Source organism: Rhinopithecus roxellana, chromosome 19, assembly GCF_007565055.1.
Source record: "Rhinopithecus roxellana isolate Shanxi Qingling chromosome 19, ASM756505v1, whole genome shotgun sequence".
NCBI lineage: Eukaryota > Metazoa > Chordata > Mammalia > Primates > Cercopithecidae > Rhinopithecus > Rhinopithecus roxellana.
This window is the reverse complement of record NC_044567.1, coordinates 81,630,986-81,657,747: the sequence shown is the minus strand read 5'-3', so window position 1 is coordinate 81,657,747 and position 26,762 is coordinate 81,630,986. Positions and strand designations below refer to the sequence as shown.

Genomic DNA, 26,762 nt, shown 5'->3' with positions numbered 1-26,762 from the left:
ACACGCATATGCAAACGTGTATGCATGTATGGTATATGCATGCATATGCATACATGTGTATATATGTATGTTTACAGATGTGCATATGCCCACATGTGTATACATGCATGGTATATAAACATGCATATGCAGGCCAGGCACAGTGGCTAACGCCTGTAATCCCAGCACTTTGGGAGGCCGAGGCAGGCAGATCGCCTGAGGTCAGGAGTTTGACACCAGCCTGGCCAACATGGTGAAACTTCGTCTCTACTAAAAATACAAAAATTAGCTGGGCCTGCGTGCGCCTGTAATCCCAGCTACTTGGGAGGCCAAGGCAGAAGAATCGCTTGAACCCAGGAGGTGGAGGTTGCAGTGAGCCAAGATTGTGCCGCTGCACTCCAGGCTGGGTGACAGAGTGAGACTCCATCTCAAAAAACAAAATACAATAAAATAAAATAAAATTAAAACAAAACATACATATGCATACACATGTCTAGAATATGCAGGCACATGTATAATACACATGTATAGACATATGCACAATATGCATACATGTAGGTATGTATAGCATATTTTGTGTGTGTGTGTATATATAATTCCTCGTATTCTTACCTTCTAGCCTCCTCCATTGGTATTCCAAATTTGAGACAATTTACTCTTATTTCTTTAGGCCTATTACTTTGCTTCAATAGAGAGAACTGACCAGAGAAGACCAAACCCAAATTCCGATCCAGTGACTACCCATGTTGTCCTCAAACTTCAGAATCTTATCTCAAGTGTCTTTGCTGACACTGCAGCCATGCTCTGGGAGACTGGGTGTGACCCACAGGTGCCAGCCCCATGTGCTCTTAACCTTGAAGATACCATCAGCCGCTTCCCACAATCTGTAAGCATGGCTGTTTCTTTCTGGGCCATGTGGTGTGGTTAGGGAGCAAATCAGTCCTGACTCCAGCTGCGTTAATCACCCCATCATACATCCCCACGACGATGCTGTGACTTGTATCTGGTTTTCCAATCTGGCTCCTGGGCCTAACCCAGCTGGGCACTAGTTAGGATGGGGTCTCTGCGAGCCTGCGCAAAACTCCAGTTAGAGCAAGAGCAGAGCTCTCCTGTCTGAGAAAGGAAGTTAGTACATGAAGGAGCTGGCTTCCACAGGCAGTACCGACAACGTCAAGGAGACCACAGTCCTTGAAGCACTTCCTGATGACCCCAATTATTCCTAGCAGCCACGATAATAAACACTCCAGAGCACCTCTCCAATGACGTCTGTGACAACTCTCCAGGGTCACATACTGCTAACTTCCAACCACAAGGCGGAAACCATCTTCCTGCTTGGCTGCTCCTGCTTAGGGAGAAGCAGGACTTCAGAAGACCTCTCAGATCTCATCCAACAACCCCTAAAACCTGCATTCATGTGCACAGAAGTGCTGATGGCCCATAGAAGACTCATGTTTTGGTTTGCTGGGGGAGGCTGGGTGGGAAGGGCAGCTTTGATAACTACCAGCCACAGGACATTTGTGTACATTTGAGTCACTTCCATGTGACCCTTAGCAAAGACATAAATAGACCCTTTGATGTGTGGGTCCCTCATCAAGAAGCCATGCATTTGCAGGGCGTTGCAGAAGGGACTCTGTGCTCCTTCCGCCTCCTTGCCTCCTCCTGCTTCCTCTTCCTTTTGGTGAAAGGAAACACAGGGAAATTACAAGGAAAGGCCATGAGGCCTGACATTTCCTGGCTGTCACTGCCAATGAGTGCTTCAGAGTGCAAAAAGGGGACATTGAGGAGGTGACGCTGGGAAGTGGAAGCCCAAAGCCATTGCCAAGGAATTCTTGGTCAAGAACAGGCTGCAGGTCGGACACAGTGGCTCATGCCTGTAATCCCAGCACTTTGGGAGACCGAGGCAGGCTGATCACTTGAGGTCAAGAGTTCGAGACCAGCCTGAACAAGATGGTGAAACCTCACCTATACAAAAATACAAAAATTAGCTGAGCATGGTGGCATAGGCCTGTAGTCCCAGCTACTCGGGAGGCTGAGACAGGAGAATCACTTGAACCCGGGAGGCGGAGGTTGCAGTGAGCTGACATCACGCCACGGCACTCCAGCCTGGGTGACAGAGCAAGACTCCATCTCAAAACAAAACAAAACAAAACAAAACAAAACAAAACAAACAAAAAAACAGGCTACAGAGAGTGTGCTGAGCCCTCTAGAGCTGGGAGAATGTTGGATGTAAGGCCCTTGCTGGACCTGCCATCCAAAGGGTCTTTCACCCATTTGTTCATTTGGTCCTTCATTGGTTCATCCAGGTTGCGTGGACTGAATGCTCGCTGACTGCAGGCAGTGAGAACTGAGAGCTGAACTCAATGACTCAGATTCTTGCCCTCAAGAAACTTCCATTCTAGAGGGAAAGGCTCACAATAAATAAGTTGCAGACACTAGTCAGTCATCTCATCTGACAAAACATGCTGGGTAGTTATGTTATTAAATTAAATACATGACAGAAAAGTTGCCCATTATAGGCAATGAGAACATATATACACCCACCCTAAGCCAAATTGTTAAATATAAATCTGGACTGGGGATTGGGGGTGGAAAGAGGCTCATCTCAAATGCTTCACCTTTTGGGGTCTGAACCAGCCACTTGTTTGCATCTTCTGAGGATGGTTCTGTCTGCACAGAGGTGACAGGCAACAGACCAGCCTCCTAAAGAGCCTACGTGTGGGCACGTACGTCTTCCACTTACCCTGTGCCCAGGCTGTGACCGGCCAAAGAGCACCTCGGAGATGTCCACACCATCAAAGTGCCGTCCTTGAGGTAAGCTGGCCTGGGCCAGTGCTACCACAGTCGGAAAAATGTCCAGCACACTGCAGAAATAACAAGACTGAGTTGGCCCCAGCTCTTCTGACTCACTCTCTGACCCTGCTGTGTCAACACCCACCTGAATCAGCCCAGAGCAAGCACCAACAGCCTCTCCTATGGCCTGGCTTACCTTCTCTACCTGTTTGTTTTTCCTTTCAGTTCCACCTGGATTTCTGCTCCTACAAGAGGCAGAATGATACAGTGGTTCAGCACCCAGGCTCTGCAGCCAGGTGTTGCCTGGGTTCAAATCCCAGCTCTGCCACATATCTAGCCTCTCAATGCCTCAGTTTTCAATTCTCTAAAATATGTATGATATTTTAATAATATAGTAGTGCCCCCCATATCAGAGAGAGACACATTCTAAGAGCCCCAGTGAATGCCTGGAACCTTGGATTGTACCGAACCCGATTGCCATAAATCAAACATGTTTATTCATTATTTTTTTAGAGATAGGGTCTTGCTCTGTCATCTAGGCTGGAGTGCAGTGGTGTGATCACAACTCACTGTAAACTTGAACTCCTGGGCTGAAGTAATTCTCATCTGACTCCAAGAGTAGCTGGGACTACAAGCATGTACCACCACACCTACAAAATTTCTTTGTTGTTTTATTGATTATTTGTTTATTTATTTAGTTATTTATTGTAGAGACAAGGTCTTGCTATGTTGCCTAGGCTGGTTTCAAACTCCTGGCTTCAGGTGATTCTCCTGCCTCAGCCTCCCAAAGTGTTGGGATTACAGACATGAGCCACTGCACCCAATCAGAACACGTTTCTGTTCATGTCTTCCACTCAAAAATGTAATGACTTTTCCACCTTAACTAAGTGCTTACCATGAACTGTGGCCATAACTTTTGCAGTTTGAGGCGCAACAGCAAAACTAGCACAAATTTGTTTTTCCTTCTTTACAATTTCATGGATAGGAGATTCATTCTTGGTGGCTTATGCCTGTAATCTCAGCACTTTGGGAGGTCAAGGTGGGTGGATCAGTTGATTTTGTTCTGACATGAACAAAATCCACCAAAGTGTGAATAATGGCTGAACAATGGTGATGTGAACAATGGGCGGTTTGAGACCAGCCTGGGCAATAGGGCAGAATCCCATCTCTACCACAAAAAAACAAAAAGAAAAAACAAAAAAATAGAAGATTCATTCTCATCATAGATCTTAACAACCTCAGCATATAATTTCTTTTTCTTTCTTCCTTTCTTTTTTTTTTTTTTTAAATGGAGTCTTGCTCTGTTGCCCAGGCTGGAGGTGCAGTGGTGCAAACTTGGCTCACTACAGCCTCTGCCTCCAGGGTTCAAGCAATTCTCCTGCATCAGCCTCCTAAGTAGTTGGATCTACAGGTGCATGCCACCACACCCAGCTAATTTTTGTATTTTTAGTAGATATGGGGTTTTGCCATGTTGGCCAGGTTGGTCTTGAACTCCTGACCTCAAATGATCCACCTGCCTCAGCCTCCCAAAGTGCTGAGATTACAGGCAGGAGCCACTGCACTCAGCCTTCTTTCCTTATTAAGTCAAGAACTTTCACCTTTCACTTAAAGGAAACACATTTTGGCTTCTCTTTGGCATATTCGAATTACCAGCACTACTCTTGCACATTGGGGTCATTAGTAATTAAAAATAAGTATGACGGGAACACAAGCACTGCTATACCTTGACAATCAATCTGATAACTGAGATGGTTAGTAAGTGACTACCAGGCAGGTAGCGTACACAGCGTGTATCCACCGGACAAAGGGCTGACTCGTCCTGGGCGTTAGGGGGTGGGACGGTGCCAGACTTCACCACACTCTTCAGAATGTGCACCATTTAAAACTTATATTCATTTCTATAATTTTTCATTTAGTATTTTTAGACCATGGTTGATCACAGGTAACTAAAACTGCAGAAAGTGAAACTGTGGATGAAGGAGGACTGTTGTATTGGTGCCCGCTTACAGGTGGTTGTGTGCATGAAACACACATGTAAAGCACAGAGAAGACCTGGCACTCAGAAAGGACTCACTGGATGTTTATGTGTTAATGATTCCCAAGGGTAATCCCTGTGAGCCCATCTAAGAACTGAGGGGTTCTACCTGTCACCAGCTTGGTGACAGCCATTTGCTCAGAAACAGTGTGGGACAGGTGTCCACAAGAGAATATTCACTGCATTTTCCATTGGGTGGGTCTCTGTATTATAAAAGATTTAGTTTTTGTTCAAAATGCCATGATACGTGAAACTTTCCAGCCTCTTTATTTTAGCTCTTTTAGTCCATTACAAAGTAGTGACTGCAGCCAGGTGCGGTGCCTCACACCTGTAATCCCAACACTTTGGGAGGCTGGGGTGGGTGGATCACCTGAGGTTAGAAGTTTGAGACCAGCCTGGCCAACATGGCAAAACCCTGTCTCTAGTAAAAATACAAAAATTAGCTGGGTGTGGGGGCACATACCTGTAATCCCAGCTACTTGGGAGACTGAGGCAGGTGAATGGCTTGAACTTGGGAGGTGGAGGTTGCAGTGAGCTGAGATTGCACCATTGCACTCCAGCCTGGGTGAAACAGCAAGACTCTGTCTCCAAAAATAAATAAATAAATAAAAATAGTGAATGTTTACGGTAGAAAAAATGAGAGCATTCGAAAATATAAGAGAGAACAACACACACTTAGTCCATCACCCAAAGGCAGCCATTGTTCGTATTTTAGTGGATTTTGCTCATGCGAATTTTTTTTAAGTCATATGGTGCAAGGTTACTCTACCTGTGGCACATCCTCCTCCAGCCTGTTGTGCTCATTTTGGGGGAAAAAAGGTCTTCAGCAAGAATAGAGAGGCTGCCCCTTCAACAGAGCCGTTTATCTGATGGCCAGGCCAACTGGAAGTCAGCGGGGCTTATTGGAGCCAGGAGGGCTGAGCTAATGGGAAGCTGGACTTTCCCAAGAAAGAGGCCCTGGTAGCCCTGAGGCTGGGCGCAGCAGCAGACTTCAGGCTTTTGCATGTACCATTCACCGGGAAGCCTCCAGGGCCACAGATCCCCACTTTCCCCAATCAGATATCTGAGGGGCTGGGGGGATATCCGCCCTGTAAGGGGGCTGCAGAAAGGACCTGCTCTGAGGCTCCGTCTCCTGTTGGCCACCTCCTTCTCCTCTGCAGGGCGCTACCTACAACCCCAGGCAGAATCTCTCCAGTGACTACAGTACAGAGTGTTTCTGTTTGCCTTTCTCTCCCACAGTCCATGGAGTTGGTAGCTTATCTCTTAAGAAACAAGCTCCAGGACCTGGCATCCCACTCTGATGCAAAGTCAAGAATGCAGAGTCAGCACTCACAGAGCATGGAACAGTCCAGAAACCTGTCCAGAGTCCAGGGTTCCTGCCACAAACCAGAAAGCAAAGAGGACCGCAAAGCAGTCTGAAAAGGCCGCGGTGGTTTGGAGCTGTTTGATCGAGTTTTCTCTAAATTGTGCCCCTAAGAGAGATCAGCGTCATAGATGGGTCAAATCAGTCAGCAAGAGAAACAGGATCTGCGTTCGATTTTGGAAAGTATTGTGTACTTTCTTTGTCCATCTGATTTCCCCCCACCACTCTCTCCTAGGGTTTAGCATCCTAATTATATAGCACTGAATCTAATGTTCACGGAATCCTAATGTCTCAGACTTTGGCAAGAACTTCAGAGGTACCTAGTCCACCCAGAGTCCAAAGAAAGCCTCTCGCCCATGAGAAAAGCTTCAACATGTCCAGTGACTCAGGCCACTCAAGGCAACCCCATCCCAATTTGGCAAGCTTGGGCTGTCAAATAGTCCTTCCTTAAGTAACAGAAAAGGCCAAGCCCCTGAGCTTAGCCCTGGAAGAGGGAGACACTCCCTGGCACTTGCAGCCCAGTGTCATCCCAGGGCTGCGCCCCCAGCCTACACGTGAACTTGAAGAAAGCATCTGCCCTACTAAGGCTGCCAAGGGCACCCCAGCTACTCCAAACCTCAAACTCCACCGAAGAAATTGGGCCTGGGAGTCTTTAAAACCTCAGAGAAAGAGACAAAATAAATACAAACCTATACTTTAAAGTTTCCCCTGTTCATTTCGATGCCTGACTTTTGGCAGAGCCACATTCCAGCTTTCATGGCTCCACAGTCCATGAAAGTGAAGGCAGTCATTTCTGCCTTCATGGGTCTCTTCCTCCATTAAAAAAAGAAAAAAAAAAAAAAAAAAAAAAAGAGGGCCAGGCGCAGTGGCTCATGCCTGTAATCTCAGCACTTTGGGAGGCCAAGGAGGGTGAATCACCTGAGGTCAGGAGTTCAAGACCAGCCTGGCCAATATGGCGAAGCCCTGTCTCTACTAAAAATACAAAACAAATTAGTCAGGCATGGTGGCAGGCACCTGTAATCCCAGCTACCCGGGAGGCTGAAGCAGGAGAATCGCTTGAACCCAGGAGGTGAGGTTGCAGCGATCTGAGATCATGCCATTGCACTCCAGTCTGAATGACAAGAGGGAAACTCCATCTCAAAAAAAAAAAAAAAAAAAAAAAATTCCAAAATTCCGTGGACTCTGGCACTGTGCCTCATGGGTCTGATGGAGAAGTGGTTCCCGGCCTTTGATGGGATGAAACCCCACTTCAGTGGGCTTTTTGGTTGTGACAAGGGCAGCCATGAGCCCACTCATGATGACAGGAGAGGGCTGAGATTCCTCTGCACAATGGCACAAAAGGCTGTCCTCAGAGTGGGCAGGGTGACATCTTTGCAGGTTGCATTGCCCTTATGAAAATTGTACTTTTTCTTTCCTGTGGCACTGGCCAGCCCAGGCTCAGAAGGTTGTTCGTAGGAAGGGTGCATATTTGTGTTCTTATCCAAGGAGTTGCTGAAGGAACCTAGGAGTGGAGATGGGGCAGTGGCAAGGAGGATGCAGAAACGCCTCGCCTGCTGGGCAGATCGTTTGAGGCCAGGAGTTTGAGACCAGCCTGGCCAACATGATAAAACCCAGTCTCTCTACTAAAAAGACAAAAATTAGCTGGGTGTGGTGGTGCATGCCTGTAGTCCCAGCTACTGAGAAGGCTGAGGCACGAGACAGGAGAATCACTTGAACCCGGGAGGCAGAAGTTGCAGTGAGCCAAGATCATGCCATTGCACTCCAGCCTGGGTGCCAAGAGTGAAACTCCATCAAGAAAGATAGAAAGAAGGAAAGAAGGAAAGAAGGAAGGAAGGAAGGAAGGAAGGAAGGAAGGAAGGAAGGAAGGAAGGAAGGAAGGAAGGAAGGAAGGAAGGAGCCACGAGGGAGCCCAGGGGATTACCTGTTCTGGCTACACAGCAGCTTTAGTTATTTTTCCCTTTTTCTTTCTTTCTCTTTCTTTCTTTCTTTCTTTCTTTCTTTCTTTCTTTCTTTCTTTCTTTCTTTCTTTCTTTCTTTCTTTCTTTCTTTCTTTCTTTCTCTCTCTTTCTCTCTCTCTCTCTCTTTCTTCTTTCTTTCTTTTTTTTTTTTGGCGACAGAATCTCACTCTGTTACCCAGGCTGGAGTGCAGTGGCACGCTCTCGGCTCAATGCAACCTCCGCCTCTTGGGTTCAAGCAATTCTCCTGCCTCAGCCTCCTGAGTAGCTGGGATTACAGGCACGGGCCACCACACCAGGCTAATTTTTGTATTTTTAGTGGAGACAGGGTTTCACCATGTTGGTCAGGCTGGTCTCAAACTCCTTACCTCGTGATCTGCCCTCCTTGGCCTCCCAAAGTGCTGGGATTACAGGCGTGAGCCTCCGCGCCTGGCCTTAGCTGTTTTTCAAATGAGACTGTTTCAAGTCCTTTTTGACATTTTGGTCACCTCATACTTGCCCCAGTTCATCTCTGAAGGATGGATCCTCATTCAGAGCAGAGATGGGGGTCTCCCAGCTCAGAGGCAGAGCAGGCCCTTCCCCTTCTTGTATATGGCTAAAAGAGCTTCCGCTAAGCCGTAGTTCTCAGCCAGAGTGAGTTCATCCTCCCCGGGGACATTTGGCATTGTCTGGAAACGTTTTAATTGTACAACTTAGGGGGTGGGGTGGGGATACGATTGGCATCTAATAGGTAGAAGTCAGGGCTGCTGCTAAACATCCTATAATGCACACAGGACAGTGCTCCAAAACAAAGAGCGATCCAGTCCAAAATCTCAACCACGCCACAGTTGGGAAAGCCTGCATCACAGTTTTAGGTTAAAACTACTGCAACTTTTTCACATGTGCTGCCAAAGCCCTGCCCTCCTGAAGGTAAGGTAGCCCCTAAAGAAAGAGCTTTCTGTCTGGCCTGCTCATGACTGCCACCTCCCCAGTCCCTGGAGTAATGATTGACCCATAGTTGGACATGGCAATAAATATCTGTGGAATAAATGTCTTTTCCCCATTCTGTACTTGTGTCTGTAGAGGCGGGTCATGTGCAAAGCCCTTCTTTCATCTTATGACATCACCCGGGTGCACACTGATATTAACATTGGTTATCTCTAAAACCAATGGGATCCATGTGAATGGATCCCCCACCCCCTCTCCCACACATTCTCTTTTACTTTTCTGTATTCATATTTATATCAACCTGACCACTCTCTGATGCTCATAATTCCTCAGGGCCTCAAGGATATAGGTTTAAGGGACTCTGGCTTTAGCTGTTAGTGGCTTAAGGGAGTTATCTCTGATCTGGAAGATGTATATTCCTCAAGCAATAGAATGAGAGTAGGTTATATGCAGTTGGGGCGGGGGACGGGGGAGTGCTGGGCTGGGCTCCCAACAGCATGAAGCATTAGCATCAATGTCTTGAATTTGGATCATGCTACCATTCTCTGTCGAGCTGACCCTGAGGTGTCAAGGGAAACAGAAACACACACACAGCCTGCCCAGGCAGTAAGGAAACTCCACCCAAATTTGCTTAACATGGATTCACATGGGAAACAGCAAGAGGGTAAATCTATAGAGGTAAAACTGACTGGCTGAAATCCAGCCTAATTTAACACCAAAAACTAGCCTTGGCTGGGTGTGATAGCTCATGCCTGTAATCCCAGTGCTTTGGGAGGCTCAGGAGGGAGGAGTGCTTGGAACCAGGAATTCCACACCAGCCTGGCCAACATTAAGAGACCCCGTCCCTACAAAAAATTTAAAAATTAGCCAGACAGAGTGGCGCATGCCTGTAGACCCAGCTACTCGGGAGGCTGAGATGGGAGGATTACACGAACCCAGGAGTTCGAGGCTGCAGTGAGCTCTGATCTCGGCATTGCACTTCAGCCTGAGCGACAGAGTGAGACCCTGTCTCTTAAAAAAAAATAAATAAATAAAATGTATATATGTATGTGTGTGTGTGATACACTATATATTAGGTTGGTGTGAAAGTCATTGCGGTTTTTGCTACTAAAAGTAATGGCAAAAACCACAATGACTTTTGCACCAACCTAGTGTATGTCCTAGGAGGTGCCGATATGGTGTACTGATATTGTCCTGGTACAATTCCAGGGGCCCTCAGGCAGACACTGCCTTGTACCAAGAACTCGCTGCCTTGGGTCACCAAACCATCCCCTCAGTCAGCTGTCTCCTCTAAGACCCTACATTATCAACCAGATGAGACAGTTTTATCATGGTTGACCGTAGATGCAAACACCATTCTCCAATGAGAAGACACTGCTTGGCTTTCTGTGATGCAACTTGAGAGACGGCTGAGTTACTTGTGCAGCCCAGCCCGTGAACACTTGGCCCCTCTCGATAAGCACTTTGACTACATCAAGTCAGCCCTATAAAAAGCAGCCTGCCTGGCCCTTTTCCCAGGCAGCCTGACATCACAGATTCCAGGCTCTGCTATTGTTGTCACACCTGCTGGTGCCCGCTGACAGCACGCTGCCCCCTCCTGACTGTACAGGCCTGACCCGGAATTCCTGGGGGCCCCACAGGCTGCCAGGGGTGACGCCCACCACCCCATACTTTGGCCCTCAGAGCTGTTTACCCTTTTCCCCCGGACTTTGAGTCTCTCCCCTCCTCCCCATTGGATCTCGGGAAGTCAGAGGGTGCCAAGAAAGCTTGCCTGCCTCTACTCGGCTGTGTTCTTTACGCCAGGACTCACTGGGCTAATTGCAAAGAACCTCTGGAATTAGGAAATTGGTCTTTAACCAGCAGTTTTCTGAGCACATGAATGAACACAGGGTTCTACGGAGGGTCCCCCTTGTTAGTGAACACAGGGCAGAACCACAGAGAGAAAGGTCCTCTCTGAATTAGTGAAATGTCCCCAGGATAAGTCATAGTTCCATAGCTGGGAAGACATTGCTTTCACATAGACGCTGTACAGCCAAGCTCTTTGCCATGGAGATGGCCTCCTGGATCTGCCTTAATGCGGGGATAAGAGTCATGGTGAGATATCACATTTACCTGATATGATGGGCCTGCAGTGAGCTACGCAGTGAGCTTCCTTCTAATAAAGGAAGCACCCAGACACTTAGCTCATTGAGAAGCTTCATGGCCAGAGGCAGGAGGAATGTCTTCACCTAAGGATGCATTCTTTCCCTAATGGCCTGGAGGGGCCACCTTTCTTCTCCACCCTCCTCCAGGGAAAGTGGACATCTGGACTCCTTTCTTGGGGCCATCGAATTGCTAGAGACTAGCTGGCTTCTCACAGCCACCCCTAAGACACCTGCCTTAACCCCAAGGATGGAATAATCAGGGCTCAAAAGATCTGCTGCCTCGGTCAGCTTGGCCCAGGCTTAGAGGGGAGATGCTGCTGTTGCCGCCTTTTCTGCGACTTTCTCTCCAGCAGACACAGCCAGGACCCAATGCTGATGTACGTGAAACCAACCAATCCCTTCTTCACTCAGGCATTATTCCCAGAAGATGGCTCGAGTCCCACTTCACTGTTTCTCCCTCCCCTCCCCTCCTGTCCCCTCCTCTCCCCTCCCTTCTCTTCTCTTCTTTTCCCTTCTTTTCAGAGACAGGGTCTTGCTATGTTGACCAGGGTAGTCTCAAACTCCTGGCCTCGGCAATCCTCCTGCCTCAGCCTCCCAAAGTGCTAGGATTACAGAAGTGAGCCCCCACACGTGGCTCCACTTCACTATTACTTTCATTACTTCTGCAATCAGTCTTGGAAGTGTCTGGGAACACCTGGAAAAGGCAAGTGGTGAATGACCTTCCTGAGGCCTCTAGCCACCCATGCCTCCATCTAGCCACCCATGCCTCCATGACTTTTCTTGCTCTGGGCCCCGACATCTCAAGGTAGTTTGGGTCTCATACCTTAACAAGGCAGTGCTGGTGACATTAACTGGAACTCTGCCAGGCCAGTAAGCCAGTGCCGGGACCCGGTGCCCTCCTTCCCAGGTCGTCTGCTTGGCTGGACTTCCCCCTGTGAGAGGAGGGGAGCAGCTGGTTCATCCATGGTGATAACTCCAGATTTCTTTTCAGCTAAGAGTTAGTCTCTGGGAGAACCCCTTTCTGAGTTTCCAATAACCCCAACAAAGGAATGACTTTTTTGGTAACTAGCTATTTCCTTCAACTAGCTAGTGTCTTTCAATATATGCTTTTTATTTTACTGGACTTCAGATGTAAAACGTTGCCTCACTCTACTGAATCACCTCATTTTATTTTCTTCATGAGACCTTCTCCACTGTAAATTATTTTTTTCATTTATTGATTTGCATGTTGTGTGTCTCAACACCATGAGACTTCATCAGTCTCATGCACCTAAGACATAGTGGGGCTTAACGAATCTTTGCTGAGTGAGTGAACTTCTCTTCCTCGTGATCATAATGTGACTGTCTGTTTAGGATGAAGAAATACAACTATTAAAGAAGAGAAAAAGAAGGAAACTTCTGCAGCTATTTGATCTGCTCAATGTCCAAGAACCGATCTGGCATGGATTTTATGGCTTTATTTTGTTTTGCTTTGCTTTGTTTTTCCTTGAATTAATGAGTTGTTCTGATGTTATGGAGACAGTGTCAGTAATAGCTCCAACCTCTTGCCTCCTGGAGGAGGTAAGAACCAACTACGTGCAATCTATGAATTTCCACTTTGGTTATTAAAGGAATTATTTTTGTACCCATTAAGTCAAAAGCGACCACCAGTATAATGATGGCTAGCGGGCTGGAAGAGATGAGGTCATGTTTGATGGAAACATCCTGAATACATGTTGGGTTGCATGAACCACGGCCATCCCACCACCCCCACACACACCCCACCCTCATCCTGGTTGAGCCAAGGGCCAAGGATCCCACAAAGTTAGCGTGTGCACGGCCTTTCCAACGCAAGTGCTGTGTGTGGCTGACACACACTGTGGTCATGCAATTTCCCTTTGTTTGGCTGGTGTGAATAATAAAAGCAATTATGTGGGGAGGAGCGTGGGGAGGAACAAGATGAAGGCTTCTGTCGCCCTGTACTAGCACTGCTGCAAACAGAACCTTTGATGTCCCTGGCCCAGCACACCACACGGGAAATGCTCAGCATTCTTAGGACTCTTTCATAACCAGCTTTGGAGTCCCTCAAGTTTTGAAGTAAGAAACAAAACACAAAATAACTTACGTCCTATGGACTGTTTATGTTTAAGGGTGTGGGGTTCAAAAATCCAATTGGGGTCTCTGCAGGCTGAGTGAGACGCTCTTTGATCTAGCCCAGCATTTCTCAAATACATCCTTCCTATCGAGAGCCACGTCTCCCATAAATACATATAGCTCCCTCCAATTTATTCACGCACTTGGAACAAAGAATCCAGAACTCCAGCAAGCATAAAACACATTTCCACGTGGCTTTGGAATGTATGACTTATGCTTCAGCTTAGGGCCAAAGCGCAGGGAGGAAGCATCCGCTCAAAAGCATGTGCTGGGGCTTCGTGGATATTTCCACCCCCATGGGGGCATCTTTGTGGATGCTTGGGGTATGGGTGGGTGAAAACGGGGAGTCTGTTTATCTGCATGTCCATGGTGTACAATATTCAAATAGTCTTGCTTAATCTTTGAGGCCAGATGCTAAGGAAGGATCGAGGCTGTAGTTCCAGGAAACAAGCCATTAGCTCTATTGGTCCAGCAGAAGGCACTGGGGTGGGCAGTGGCACCAGGGTTGAACACAGGATTTGGTCTCTGCCTCCAGGATGTTTCCAGAAGGATAAACTGATCTTTAATTAATAAATTTGCTCATCGGTCTTCACCACTAGGGATTCTTCTCGTTTGCCACAACCTTTTGTTTTGCTCTCTTGTAGCTGACTGGCTTTCCTAATACGCTCTTCAGAGAAAAACATTTCAATGTGCTTGTCTTATTTCAGCAAAGGATTGAAAGCTGGAGGGGTTTGGAGGAATCCAGCTAGTTATAAAACAGGTGTAGTCAACAAAGCAGACAATCTCCTTGCAAAAGATTCAGGAATTAGGAGAAAGAAAAAGATTGGCTGAGAGAAGTCCCTTAGTGTGGTCACTTAAGGAGCAATCCCATCTTTCTGTTGCAGAGACTAGTCGGCCAGCGCAGGCTACACCCTGGGTTCTGGCTCTAACAGGAAGACACAATTATATATGCCAGCCATGCAAATGATCACAGGCCCACAGATCTTGTATTCTAAAGGGATTCGTCTTAAAAGGGTCTAGAGTGTGAACAAGCAATTCTTAAATATTTATGTATCACCCACAACGCAGATACTGTCTTGCTATAAATTCCAATTTCTCACTGGTACTCCTAGCAGTGGACAAAACTTACAAAGATCTGACTAGCATTCTGTCAGCCCCTGGGGTTGTATAGTCTAATTATGAGATGCATATGCTTGTATCAAACAGGCGTGTTGTGTTTCATCTGCACCAGCAAAGGCTGAATTCTAAGGTAGCTACTCCTAATCCTCCAATATTCTTCAGTAATACCTGCTCCCACTAATGGGTAGTTATTCTAAATTAAACATAATATGAATAACAACAACAATAGCATCTCCTATATTTATTGAGCCCTTACTAAGTACCAAGTTAAGTGTTCCTCAGCATAAAGATACATGCTTCCTGGTATTATCTCATTGAATCCTTATGACACCCTCTCAAGTTAGCCACTATGGGGAAACCAAAGCTCAGAGAGGCTAAGTAATTTGCCCCCAAGTCACATAGCTAGAAAACGATAGAGCCGGCTGGGCGCGGTGGCTCACGCCTGTAATCCCAGCACTTTGGGAGGCTGAGGCGGGCGGATCACGAGGTCAGGAGTTCGAGACCAGCCTGACCAATATGGTGAAACCCCATCTCTAGTAAAAATACAAAAATTAGCCAGCCATGGTGGCACATGCCTGTAATCCCAGCTACTCAGGAAGCTGAGGCAGGAGAATCACTTGAACCCGGGAGGCAGAGGTTGCAGTGAGTCAAAATTGAGCCACTTCACTCCAGCCTGGGTGGCAGAGTGAGACTCTGTCTAAAAAAAAAAAAAAAAGAAAGAAAGAAAATGATAGAGTCAAGATCTGAATGCCGGTCTGACTACACAGCCAGCACCCTCACTCACTAAACCTAGGGCAGTGGTTCCCATTTTGGATATGTATTAGAATCACTGGGGAGCTTTTAAAAAATACTCATGCCAAAGTCTCTTTCCCAGAGACTGTGATTTAATCGGCCTGCAGTGAGGCTCTGACATCAATATCTTCTAAACCTCTCCTGGGGCTTTAGTGTGGAGACCACCCATTCCCAGGGAAGGAGGGCAAGGGGCAAGATAGGGAAGAGAACACAGCACAGTTCAAAGTTAAATGTAGCTAATGGTCATCGTCACCGCAGGCTTTCTGTTGCCCACGCCTTTATACCTCTATGCCATAGCGTCATAAATATGACCTTATAAGTCATAGTAAGTAAGAACAATAGATAATCCATAAATGAAACTTCTAATCACTTTTCAATTTCAAACACTATTCATTCATTTAGATAAGCTTCCATACTTTGATCGGGCACTGGCGCATTAAAAGTGTTAGTTGCCTTCAGCTTTCTGTCGAGAAATGCATGTCTTATGGCCATGAGAATGCATTTCTATGCACTCACGGTTACTTATGACTCTAATTAAAGCAGAGCCTCTTACTTAAAGCAATAAATATTTAGCCACAGCAACCAAAATATAAACAAAACCATGATTCATGAATTTGTTTATTTGTGCTTCTCTGGTTACGGAAGTGAAGTGGTATTTTATGATGCATCGAGACAGGGGCAGGCCGAGAAAGACTCACCACTGCCCACGCGGAGGAATAGTGGTCTTTCTTGGCTGGGACCCAAGGGCCATATTTCACTGAGTCAGAAAGGCAAGGCAGCAAACAAGGAAATTCGCAAAATTCTCCATACAGAAGAATCACCACAAGAGATCTCATCTAAGATACGGATTTCTGGGTCCTATCCCCAGGAATTCTAATTTAATAAGTCCAGGGTGGGGCTCTGATTCTAGGTAATTCTGATGTCAGTGGTCTGAAAACCAGAGGTGAAGAAGTATTCAATGAATAATTAGGACGATGTCTTTGGGGGCAGGCAGGTCTCCAGTGGCACCCCTGCCAACCAAGTGGCCTTGGGCAGAATTCAAAACCTCCCTCAGTCTCAATCATCTCAGCCAGGAAGCAGGGAAATGACTGTACAGTTGACCCTTGAATAACACAAGAGTTAGGGCACTGACTCCCACGCAGTTGAAAATCTGGGCATAACCTTTGACTCTTCCAAAACTTAACTACTGATAGCCTTATGTTGACCAGGAAGCCATACCAATAACATAAACATTCAATTAAGACATATTTAGTATGTTATATGTATTATATACTGTAGACTTCCAATAAAGTGAGCTAGAGAAAAGAAAATGTTAATAAGAAAATCCTGGCCAGGCACAGTCGCTCACAACTGTAATCCTAGCACTTCAGGAGGCCAAGGCAGGAGATGGCTTGGGCCCAGGAGTCCAAGACCAGACTGGGCAATGCAGTGAGACCCCCTGTCTCTACAAAACAAATAAATAAATAATTAGCTAAGTGTGGTAGTCCCAGCTACTTGGGAGTCCTAGCTGGTAGTCCAAGCTACTTGGGAGGCTGAGTTGGGAGGATTGCCAGAGCCCAGGAGGTTGAGGCAGCAGTGAGCTCTGATTAGATCACTGCCCTCTAGCCTGGACAACACAGCAAGACTCTGTCAAAAAAGAAAAAGAGGGAAAAGAAAAGAAAGAAAGAGAAAGAAAGAAAGAAAGAGAGAAGGAAAAGAAGGAAAGGAAAGAAAGAGAAAGAAAGAAAGAGAGAGAGAGAGGGAGGGAGGGAGGGAGGGAAGAAGAAAAGAGAAAAGGAAGGAAAGAAAGAAGGAAGGAAGGAAAGAAAGGAAGAAAGAAGAAAAGAAAACAGAAAAGGAAGGAAGGAAGGAAGGGGAAGGGAAGGAAGGAAGGAAAGGGAAGGGAAGGAAGGAAGGAAGGAAGGGAAGGAAGGAAGGAAAGGGAAGGGAAGGAAGGAAGGAAAGAAGGAAGGAAAAATCAAATTAGACGAAAGACAAAATATATTTTCTATTCATTAAGTGGAAGTGGCTCATCATAAAGGGCTTCATCCTCGTTGTCTTCATGTGGAGTAAGCTAAGGAAGAGGAGGGGAAAGAGGAGAGGTTGGTCTTGCTGTCTCAGGGGTGGCAGCGGCAGAAGAAAATTCATGTATTAAGTGGACCCACGCAGTTCAAATCCGTGTCACTCAAGGGCCAACTGTATTTATCTCATAGGGTTGTGGGAACAGCTATATAAGATAGTGTACATAAAGCTTTAAGCAAGGTACTTTTGCATAATGCCTGCCAGAGAAGTGCCAACCAAATTACCTATAGGAAGAAAATAGCAGAGAGCACAACCTCCGACAGTATGGTTTGGCATGCATAGTGTTTTTCTTTTAACTAATGCTGAATGTCATTTGGCAGGGTCCTCTCTCCAGTTTATTGAATTCCTAACACTGCCCATGACTGACAAAAACAAACATTTGTTCCTTTGTATCACCTGCCTGGCCCACAAAGCCATTAGCATTTGTGACTGGGTAGCATGCCTATTCTGAGAAGTGCACATTCTAATAACCTTCTAAAGAAGCAGGCTCTCAGCCCAGTGCAGTGGCTCGCACTTGTACTACCAGCACTCTGGGAGGCCAGTGCAAGGAAGATCATTTGAAGCCAGGAGTTCGAAACCAGCCTGAGCAATAAGCAAGACCCCTCTGCCCCATCTCTGTAAAAAAAGGAAAAAATGAAAATTTAATGTTCCAGGCATGGTGGCTGTAGCCTCAGCTACTAGGGAGGCTGAAGCAGGAGAATTGCTTGAGCCCAGGAGGTCAAGGCTGCAGTGAGCCATGATCACACCACTGCACTGCAGCCTGGGCAACAGAGTGAGACCCTGTCTCTACAAAAATAAAATAAAGAAGCAGGCTTTGTTTCTAAATGTAGTATGTCCCCTTGCCAAGGATGCCTACAGTGTACTCGTTTTCTAGAAACACAGGGCAGCCTGGGACTCCGGCTGGCCTGGGGTGGCCCTGAGGATGGGATGAGGACATTCCACTAAGCCTGGTGGCCAAAGGCCCAGAAAGAGACACAGTTTGACTTCTGCTGGGTCTCCATCAGCAAGCCCAGGCCCCAGCCAGGGCCAACAGCCAGAGTCCCTTATCCCTCGCTCTCTCACCCCATGGCACCTCTGACTTTTCCCCGCCCCACCCCCTACCCCAAACGGGACAGAAGGCCCAGGATGCGGAGACTGCTTCCCAGTGGGAAAGATTATGCAACAACCTGATAGCATCAGATTACAAACAACCAAGGTCTCCTAGGAGCCTGGATGCCAAATTCAACAGAATGTTTCCTCATCACCAAGGGGGAGGAAGGAACAGTTCTGCTCTTCAAATAAAACAAGAAAAGATTTTCCAGACAGAGGAGCAGTCAGTTAGGGGAAAAACAAGGTGTTGGTTCTGTCCCGGGTAGGAAACAGATCTGGCATGGAGAAGGGAAGACGGCTGCAGTGAGAGCCAGGCCTCCTGGACCAGGCTGCGGGCTCAGAGACAGCAGGGGTGACTAACTCGTGCCCTTCTTCTTCGGGAGAAGGCAGGGCTGCTTTGCTCTGCCTCCGCCCCAGTTCTGTGTCTCCTCGCCCCTGCAGGGCACAAGCCAAGTGGAGTATTCTCAGTCCACACGCACGGGGTGAAAAGATGACTCCAGGAGACGCTGCCTCATCCCATCAGCTGAGCGGGGCGGTTCAGCCAGGAAAGGAAAGGGAAGACAAGCAGGGGGGCCTGGGGGCCCTGAGAACAGGGGAAGACAGCGCGTGGCCTGACGCAGCAGCCTGGCTTCAGGGAGAAAGTTGCGCGACTCCGGTACTGTTTGTCCTACTCTGTTGCGAAAACATTGACCGCCTTCTCTCTTTCATCTACTCTTGAGTCTGGCCCCCGTACAGTGAGCCGTGCAGACATCCCACTGATGGGAAACTGGGTGAGGAGGAGCAGGTGGCCAGAGGGACCCCAGCCCCTTTGACTCACAGGACATGGCCACCTGCCGAGCAGGGAGCTGCCTGGCTTCCCAGAGCCTCAGCAGCATTCCAGGCAGAGAGGAAGATGGAGGCTATGGCATAGTTAGTTGACAGGAAGCTGCTTTGGAGAATGAGGAAGAAGAAGTGTTTACCCCCAGGCAGCAGCCTTTCAGGCAAAGTTCACTTTCAGACTCCCAAGAAAGGAAAGGAATGGCATCCAGCCCCAGCCCGATCATGAATTTAAGTGCTGTCACCCACCAATCCCACATCAAGCCACAGAGTTAGTGGGAAGGCCTTGCCCCAAAAAAGAATGTTATCTTGAGGTGCCTGAAATTCAGCTTCAGAACAATGTTTCCCAAGAGACCCTGAACATTTTAAAGTTATCTGCATGCGATTTGTTGCCTGATCCTTTAGTGAGGGAATCTTTTTCAGGGTGTTTGCCAGTCCCCTTCTAGAGCTTCTACGGGTGGGGTCCTGTCAGGTTGTTTCAGCTAGGAATTAAGAAATTGAATCTAATGGGGGTTATCATTAGAGGCCAGGCACAAGGCTGGGAGCGTCCCAGGCAGTACCCCCACTGATTTTCCCAATAGTCTACGGAGAATGGTCCACGACTCCACCTAACAAGAAGAGGATGCTGAGCCCTGAGCTGAGTCAAGATTTAAGCCCAGCCTGAGCCTCCAAACCCTCTCTGCCTCCCACAGATGTAGAAAGATTCAGACTGTCGCAAGAGCTAAAGACTTTTTCCTTGACAATTACTAGGTTCAAAGAGCAAGATAGGATTTTCCAGGTGGCTGAGCCGTCGCGCATAACCAGGTGTGTGTGAGAGCAGTCACGTGGCTTGGGGAATGAGCCAGTGATGGTCAGAGGATGTGGGCCCCTCCATTGCTGGCTGGCCTCGGGGATGCCTTCCATTCTCGTTGGCCTCAGTTTCCTCATTTGTCCAATAAGGTGGCTGGAATAAAGATCGCTGATGGCGGCCAGGCATGGTGACTCACGCCTGTAATCCCAGCACTTTGGGAGGCTGAGGCGGGTGGATCACTGGAGGTCAGGAGTTCAAGACCAGCCTGGCCCACATGGTGAAACCCCGTCTCTACTAAAAATACCAGACATGGTGGCGGGTGTGGTGGCGCACATGTGTAATACCAGCTACTCAGGAGGCTGAAGCAGGAGAATTGCTTGAACCTGGGAGGTGGAGTTTGCAGTGAGCCAAGATCGCACCACTACACTCCAGCCTGGGCGACAGAACAAGACTTTGTTTCAAAAAAAAAAAAATGACTTAAGTCTTTTCCAACTTTGGCATTCTTTGAACTTGGGGATATTCCTGGAGATTTTGTCACTGGCTTTTCTCATTGGTCATTTTTGGATCAGTGGAAATGAGACTGGTACTTGCCCTTCTCCTTGTTCTCAGCTCCCCTGATACAAGAGGGATCTTTTAAAACAATTGACTAGTATGCTGGAGGGGGAGTGGGAAGTGGTGAGCAACTGTTTAAAGGATATGGGGTTAAACAAAATAAATATATATTTTTTAAAAGCTAGGCATAGGCCAGGTGCGGTGGCTCACACCTGTAATCCCAACATTTTGGGAGGCTAAGGTGGGAAGATTGCTTAAGCCCAGGAGTTTCACACCAGCCTGGGCAATATAGCAAGACCCTGTCTCTACCAAAAAAAAAAAATTTAAAAAGTAAAAGAAAAATTAACTGGGTATGGCAGTACACGCCTGTGGTCCCAGCTACTTAGGAGGCTAAGGTGGGAGGATTGCTTGAATCCAGGAGGTTGAGGCTGCAGTGAGCTGTAATGATGCCACTGCGCTCCAGCCTGGGCAACAGAGCAAGACCCTATCTCAGAAAAAAAAAAAAAAAATGCAGGGGGCGCAGTGGCACACTCCTGTAGTCCAAGGTACTCAGGAGAATGAGGTGGGGGGATCCTTCAAGCTCAGGAGTTTGAGGCTGCAATGAGCTATGATCGTGCCACTGCACTCCAGCCTGGGGGACAGAGCAAGACTATATCTCTAAAATATTAATAAATAAATTAATTAAAGGATATAGGGTTTTCTTTTGGGGTGATAGAAGTGTTTTGGAATTAGACAGACATGGTCGTCACACAACATAGGGAAGGTGCTAAGTGCTACTTAACTGAACAATTTAAAATGTTAATTTTATGTGATGTAAATTTCACCTCTATATTTAACATTAAATAATGTCCCTCCCGCTCTTAAAATCTTCCCATGGTTCCACATTTCCTTAGAATAAAAGCCAAACTGAAAAGATCGTTGAATGCTGGCCCCATCTCTCGCTATTCTCCTTGGTCGCCACAAACTCCAGACTCACAGACACAGGGGCAGCTCCAGGGAGCGGCTCCTACTCCCTGATGTTCCCACCTCTGCCCGGGCTGCTGCCCTCGCCCAGAGCCTCTTCTCCTGCCAATCCCTGGCTGTCTCCTACTCATTCTTCAAAACGCAAACCATCCCCAAGGAAGCCTATTTGCTACCCAATATAGTAGCCAGTAGCCACATATGGCTACTGAGACCTGGAAGTGTGGCTGGTGTGACCAAGGAATTGAATTTTAATTGACTTGTATTAATTTTAATTTAAATAGCCATATGTGGCTAGTGCCTGACATACTGGATTGTGTAGCTCTAGACAGGTGGTTCTCAAATTTTAACCTGCATTATCACCCAAAGGACTGGTTAAAACACAGATTCCTGGGACCCATCTCAAGTGTTTCTGATTCTTTTGGCCCAGGGTGAAGCCCTAAAATTTGTACTGTTAACAATTTCTCAGGTGGTGCTAATGATGCTGGTTGGGGAACCACACTTTCATAACCATTGGTCTAAAGTTGAAAGTTCTACACTCAGATGATTCTAGACTCACGGTCTAGATGTAGACGTTCTGGACTGGTGGTTCTCAAAGTTCGGTCCCTGGACCAGCCACATCAGCATCACCTAGGAGTGCCTTAGAAATGCAAAATCCCCATCGGCAACCCAGCCCTCTTGGGTCAGAACTGTATGTTAGCAAGATCCCCAGGGGACGGTCTGCACACTTTAATTTTAAAATCAAAGAAACACTGTTCTAGACTGTCATTCCTTGCGGTTGGGGCTTTGTTGATCTTTGTAGCACCAGTACTGAGCATAGTTCCTGGCACACAGTAGGTGCTCAATAGGAGGAATAGAAAACAGTAGGCGCTCAACAAATGCTTGCAGGAGGAAGGAAGGAAAGGAGAGATGGAGGTTGCCCAGCTAGTAAATCTATTTTTCTTTTTCTTTTTTCTTTTTTTTTTTTTTTTTTGACAGAGTCTCACTCTGTTGCCCAGGCTGGAGTGCAGTAGTGCAATCTCAGCTCACTGCAACCTCCTCCACCTCCCAGGTTCAAGCGATTCTCCTGCCTGAGCCACTCGAGTAGCTGGGATTACAGATGCCCGCTACCATACCTGGCCAATTTTTGTATTTTTAGTAGAGACAGGTTTTCACCATGTTGGCCAGACTGGTCTTGAACTCCTGACCTCAAGCTATCTTCCTGCCTCAGCCTCCCAAAGTGCTAGGGCTATAGGCATGAGCCACTGCACCTGGCCAGCTAGTAAATGTATTTCTCATCATTCTCTCAAAGAATGGGGTCCCACTCCACATTCTTAAGCCTGACTCACTATTTCAAAACTGCCTCATAAAGGGAGAAGAGATCAATAAGGCAAGTCCTCAGATAGGAGATCAGCAGGTCCATTCTTCTCCCCACAGAGAAGCCACTTACTTGCAGATCCTTTCCCCTACATCCATGGTCTCCACACCTTCTGGACTTTTAACCATGGGGCTTCTGACACCAGGCTATTCCAGGCTTTCTAACTGAACACTGAAGATGGCAGCCTGGCCCAAGGGTGTCCCAGGTACAGAAAGGAGGAATTGTAATCAGCTATTGCAACAAACCACTCCCAGTGTATGCTGTATTTCTCTAGGCTCTTGTTTCTTGACATACCTCCATCTACCTCCAGTCCTCCTTAGCATCTTCTCTTGACCCAGCTCTCCAGAAATCACAACTAAATCACAGCATTTTTTAACTGAAGAGGACCAAAAAGATCTATGCATATAGAGAGAGAAAGAGAGAGAGTGAGAGTGAGAAATACCAATACTCAAAGAGATAAAATAGTCTGGTCACTGAGAAAGTTAGCGGGAGGTGGTACTCAGCTCTCCTGACCCCTGACTCAAATTTCCAGACACAAGTTATGGCCACAGTCCAGCAGCCACTTGCTCCTAAAGTTGTCAAGCTATCTGATCCAAGGGACATCAGGTTAAAATTGAAAAATAGGCCGGTTGCGGTGGCTCACACCTGTAATCCCAGCACTTTGGGAGGCTGAGGTGGGCGGATCACCTGAGGTCAGGAGTTCAACACTAGCCTGACCAACACGGAGAAATCCCATCTCAACTAAAAATACAAAATCAGCCAGGTGTGGTGGCGGGTGCCTGTAATCCCAGCTACTAGGGAGGCTGAGGCAGGAGAATCACTTGAACCCAGGAGGCAGAGGTTGTAGTGAGCCGAGATTGTGACATTGTACTCTAGCCTGGGGAACAAGAGCGAAACTCTATCTCAAAAAAATAAAAATAAAAATGATAATGGCCGGGCATGGTGGCTCATGCCTGCAATCCCAGCACTTTGGGAGGCCAAGGCGGGTGGATCACTAGAGGTCAGGAATTCAAAACCAGCCTAGCCAACATGGTGAAACCCCATCTCTACTAAAAATACAAAAACAAAAACAAACAAACAAAAAATTAGCTGAGCGTGGTGGCACACACGTGTAATCCCAGCTACTTGGGAGGCTGAGGTAGGAGAATCGCTGGAGCCCAGAAGGTGGAGGTTGCAGTGAACCAAGATCACGCCATTGCACTCCAGCCTGGGTGACAGAGTGAGACTCTGTCTCAAAAAAAAAAAAAAAAAATCAGCATTTGCTTCTCTGCACCAGAATAGAGGTGCACAATGCTTCAGTTTCTAGGTAACTACAGTTATCCTGCCAGACTAATACGATGAGGGGAGTACTAGTGGAGACCACCTGGAGACAGCTGAGGGCCATAGGTCAGGATTGAGTTTGACAGCAGGGAAAACAGCCTGATATAGTTTGGCTCTGTGTCCCCACCCAAATCTCACGACGAATTGTAATCCCCAGTGTTGGAGGAGGGGCCTGGTAGAAGGCGACTGGGTCATGAGAGCAGATTTCCCCTTTGCTGTTCTCACGATGGTGAGTGAATTCTCATTAGCCTTGGCTGTTTAAAAGTGAGTGGCGCCTTCCTCTTCACTCTCTTCCTCCTGCTCCAAACATGTAGGACGTACACGCTTCCCCTTCGCCTTCTGCCATGATTGTAAGTTTCCTGAGGCCTCCCTAGCTATGCTTCCTGTACAGTCTGAGGAACTGTGAGTCAATTAAACTTCTTTTCTTTATAAATTACCCTGTCTCAGGGAGTTCTTTATAGCAATGTGAATTTATTTGATCTCTTGGAGTATTGGTGTTTCCATAGATAGATAGATAGATAGATAGATAGATAGATAGATAGATAGACAGATAGATAACAGATAGACAGATAGATAGATAGATAGAACGGGCAGACAGACAGACAGATAGACCTTTTTGGTTCCCTCTAATTCAAGAATGGTGCGATTGTGTGTATTAGTCTGTGGAAGAATACACAGTCCCAGATCTAAAATTCTGCCTCACACATTCCTCAATGGGGGTAATCTTGCCAGGCCCACCTCCGAACCCCTTGGACACAAATACCTCCTAAATGTTTAATTTATATGAAACAAACAATACTGGTTTATTGTAGGGGTAAATTCACCCCTTCAACTCTCCCTCTGCTGCCCAGAGGTAATTACTGCTACTGTTTTGTTACCCTTTATTGATTTCAAGATTTTTTGAGTCTACATATGATTATTTTTTATATAATAAAATCATACTTTACATATTGTTCCATATTGGAATCTGTTTTATTCATTAAAAAATATCTCATGTAAATGTTTCCAAGTCAATAAATATGAATTATTTTAGTGGTTCTTTGTTATTCCTTTTAATGGAGGTATAATAATTTCTTTAAGCACTATCTTCTTACTAGACACTTGGGTTATGTCCAACTATGAAAAAAAATTCACTGCAATGAGCATCCTTTTTCGTATGTCATTGAGCATGTGCCTAATTATTTCCTCAAGACAAACTCTTACAGGAGGAATTGATGCATCAAAAGATATGCGTATTTTTCAAGCATTTGGTCCATATGTCAAATTGTCCCTGGCATGGCTGCACTCTCAGAAAGTGAGGTCCTTGTGGGAAAGCTCTCCCAGAGCAGATGGGAGCTGAGCTGGAAGTTGAAAGATGTTGAAATAGAGACAGAGGCAGCTGTGAGAAGCAGTATGGTACAGCAGGGCGAGTACCAACTTTAATTTCAATGGAAAACCTGGCTCCCTCCTCACAAACTGTGTGACATGGGCAAATTACTTACCCTCTCTGAGCCTCTCTCTTTCTTCATCTGTAAATGGAGCTATGACTGCCACCCTCTCACTATTGTAAGAACTGTTACATTAAAAACCTTGCACCGTTGTGCACTAAATATTTTTTGAATGGATGAAATAAGTTAATGGTTGGATGGATGGATGGATGGATGGATGGATGGATGGATGGATGGATGGATGAATGAATTTTTAAAAAGGAAGGAGGAAGAGCAAGGGAACAGGATGAAAGTAAAGACAAAGCACATTTGTTGGAATGTTCATAGACTGGCTTGTTGGGTGGAGGGCTGGTCGCCTTTGGGAAGTTCTAGGAGGAAAGGAGAGACAGGGATGGTCCAAACTGAGCAGTCGTTTTCTCCATCACAACTTGCTCCTTCTACTCTGGGTGCTGGTGGCTGGTGAGCAAATGTGTCCCTGTTTCACGATGATGACCCTAAGGCCCAGATATAGGTTGTTCCCCACCCAGAGGCAGAATCCCACACCCCAGCCTGGCCTCAGCATTGCAGTGGGATCCACCAGCCCCAGCTGAGCCTCTTACCTCGACGAGTTTGCCACACTCCAGTGAAGGCACCCACACTGCCCGCTAGCTCACACTTCTGAGCCCATGGGCCATTGTCTCCTAGAAACCAGAAAAAGCATAATGGTCACCAGGCTGGTTGGACACTTTCGCTGACCCTCCCACTCTAGCCCTATCTCCCTGTGCAGAGCAGGAACTAGATAGAAAAAGGACTTATAAAGGCAAACATGGGCCTGGTACAGTGGCTCACGCCTGTAATCCCAGCACTTTGGGAGGTGGAGGCAAGCAGATCACTTGAGGTCCGGAGTCCCAGACCAGCCTGGCCGACATGGTGAAACCCCTTCTCTACTAAAAATACAAAAATTAGCCGGGTGTGGTGAGTGGCACCTACAATCCCAGCTACTCTGGAGGCTGAGGTACAAAAAAACGCTTGAACCCAGGAGGCGGAGGCTGCAGTGAGCCGAGATCACGCCACTGCATTCCAGCCTGGGTGACAGAGCGAGACTCCATCTCAAAAAATAAGTAAAAATAAATAAATAAATAAATAAAGACAAATATGATTCCCACTCGTGAAG

The 26,762-nt window shown here is 46.9% G+C and overlaps 1 protein-coding gene across 6 annotated transcripts in view; it reads right to left on the bottom strand.

Annotated features, from left to right (window-relative positions):
• ARSG (arylsulfatase G) overlaps nt 1-26,762 on the bottom strand; it is a 169,059-nt gene that overhangs the window by 34,572 nt on the left and 107,725 nt on the right. For 5 of the 6 annotated variants that reach the window (XM_010353110.2, XM_030924212.1, XM_030924208.1 and 2 more), the window contains 3 exons: nt 26,209-26,289; nt 12,017-12,125; nt 2,720-2,840 (listed from right to left, as the gene is read on the bottom strand). In XM_010353110.2, coding sequence (XP_010351412.1) covers nt 2,720-2,840; nt 12,017-12,125; nt 26,209-26,289 — 311 coding nt within the window. Of the gene's footprint in view, nt 1-531; nt 1,322-2,719; nt 2,841-12,016; nt 12,126-26,208; nt 26,290-26,762 lie in introns of those variants that run through there. The other variant, XM_030924213.1, reaches the window with a different exon arrangement.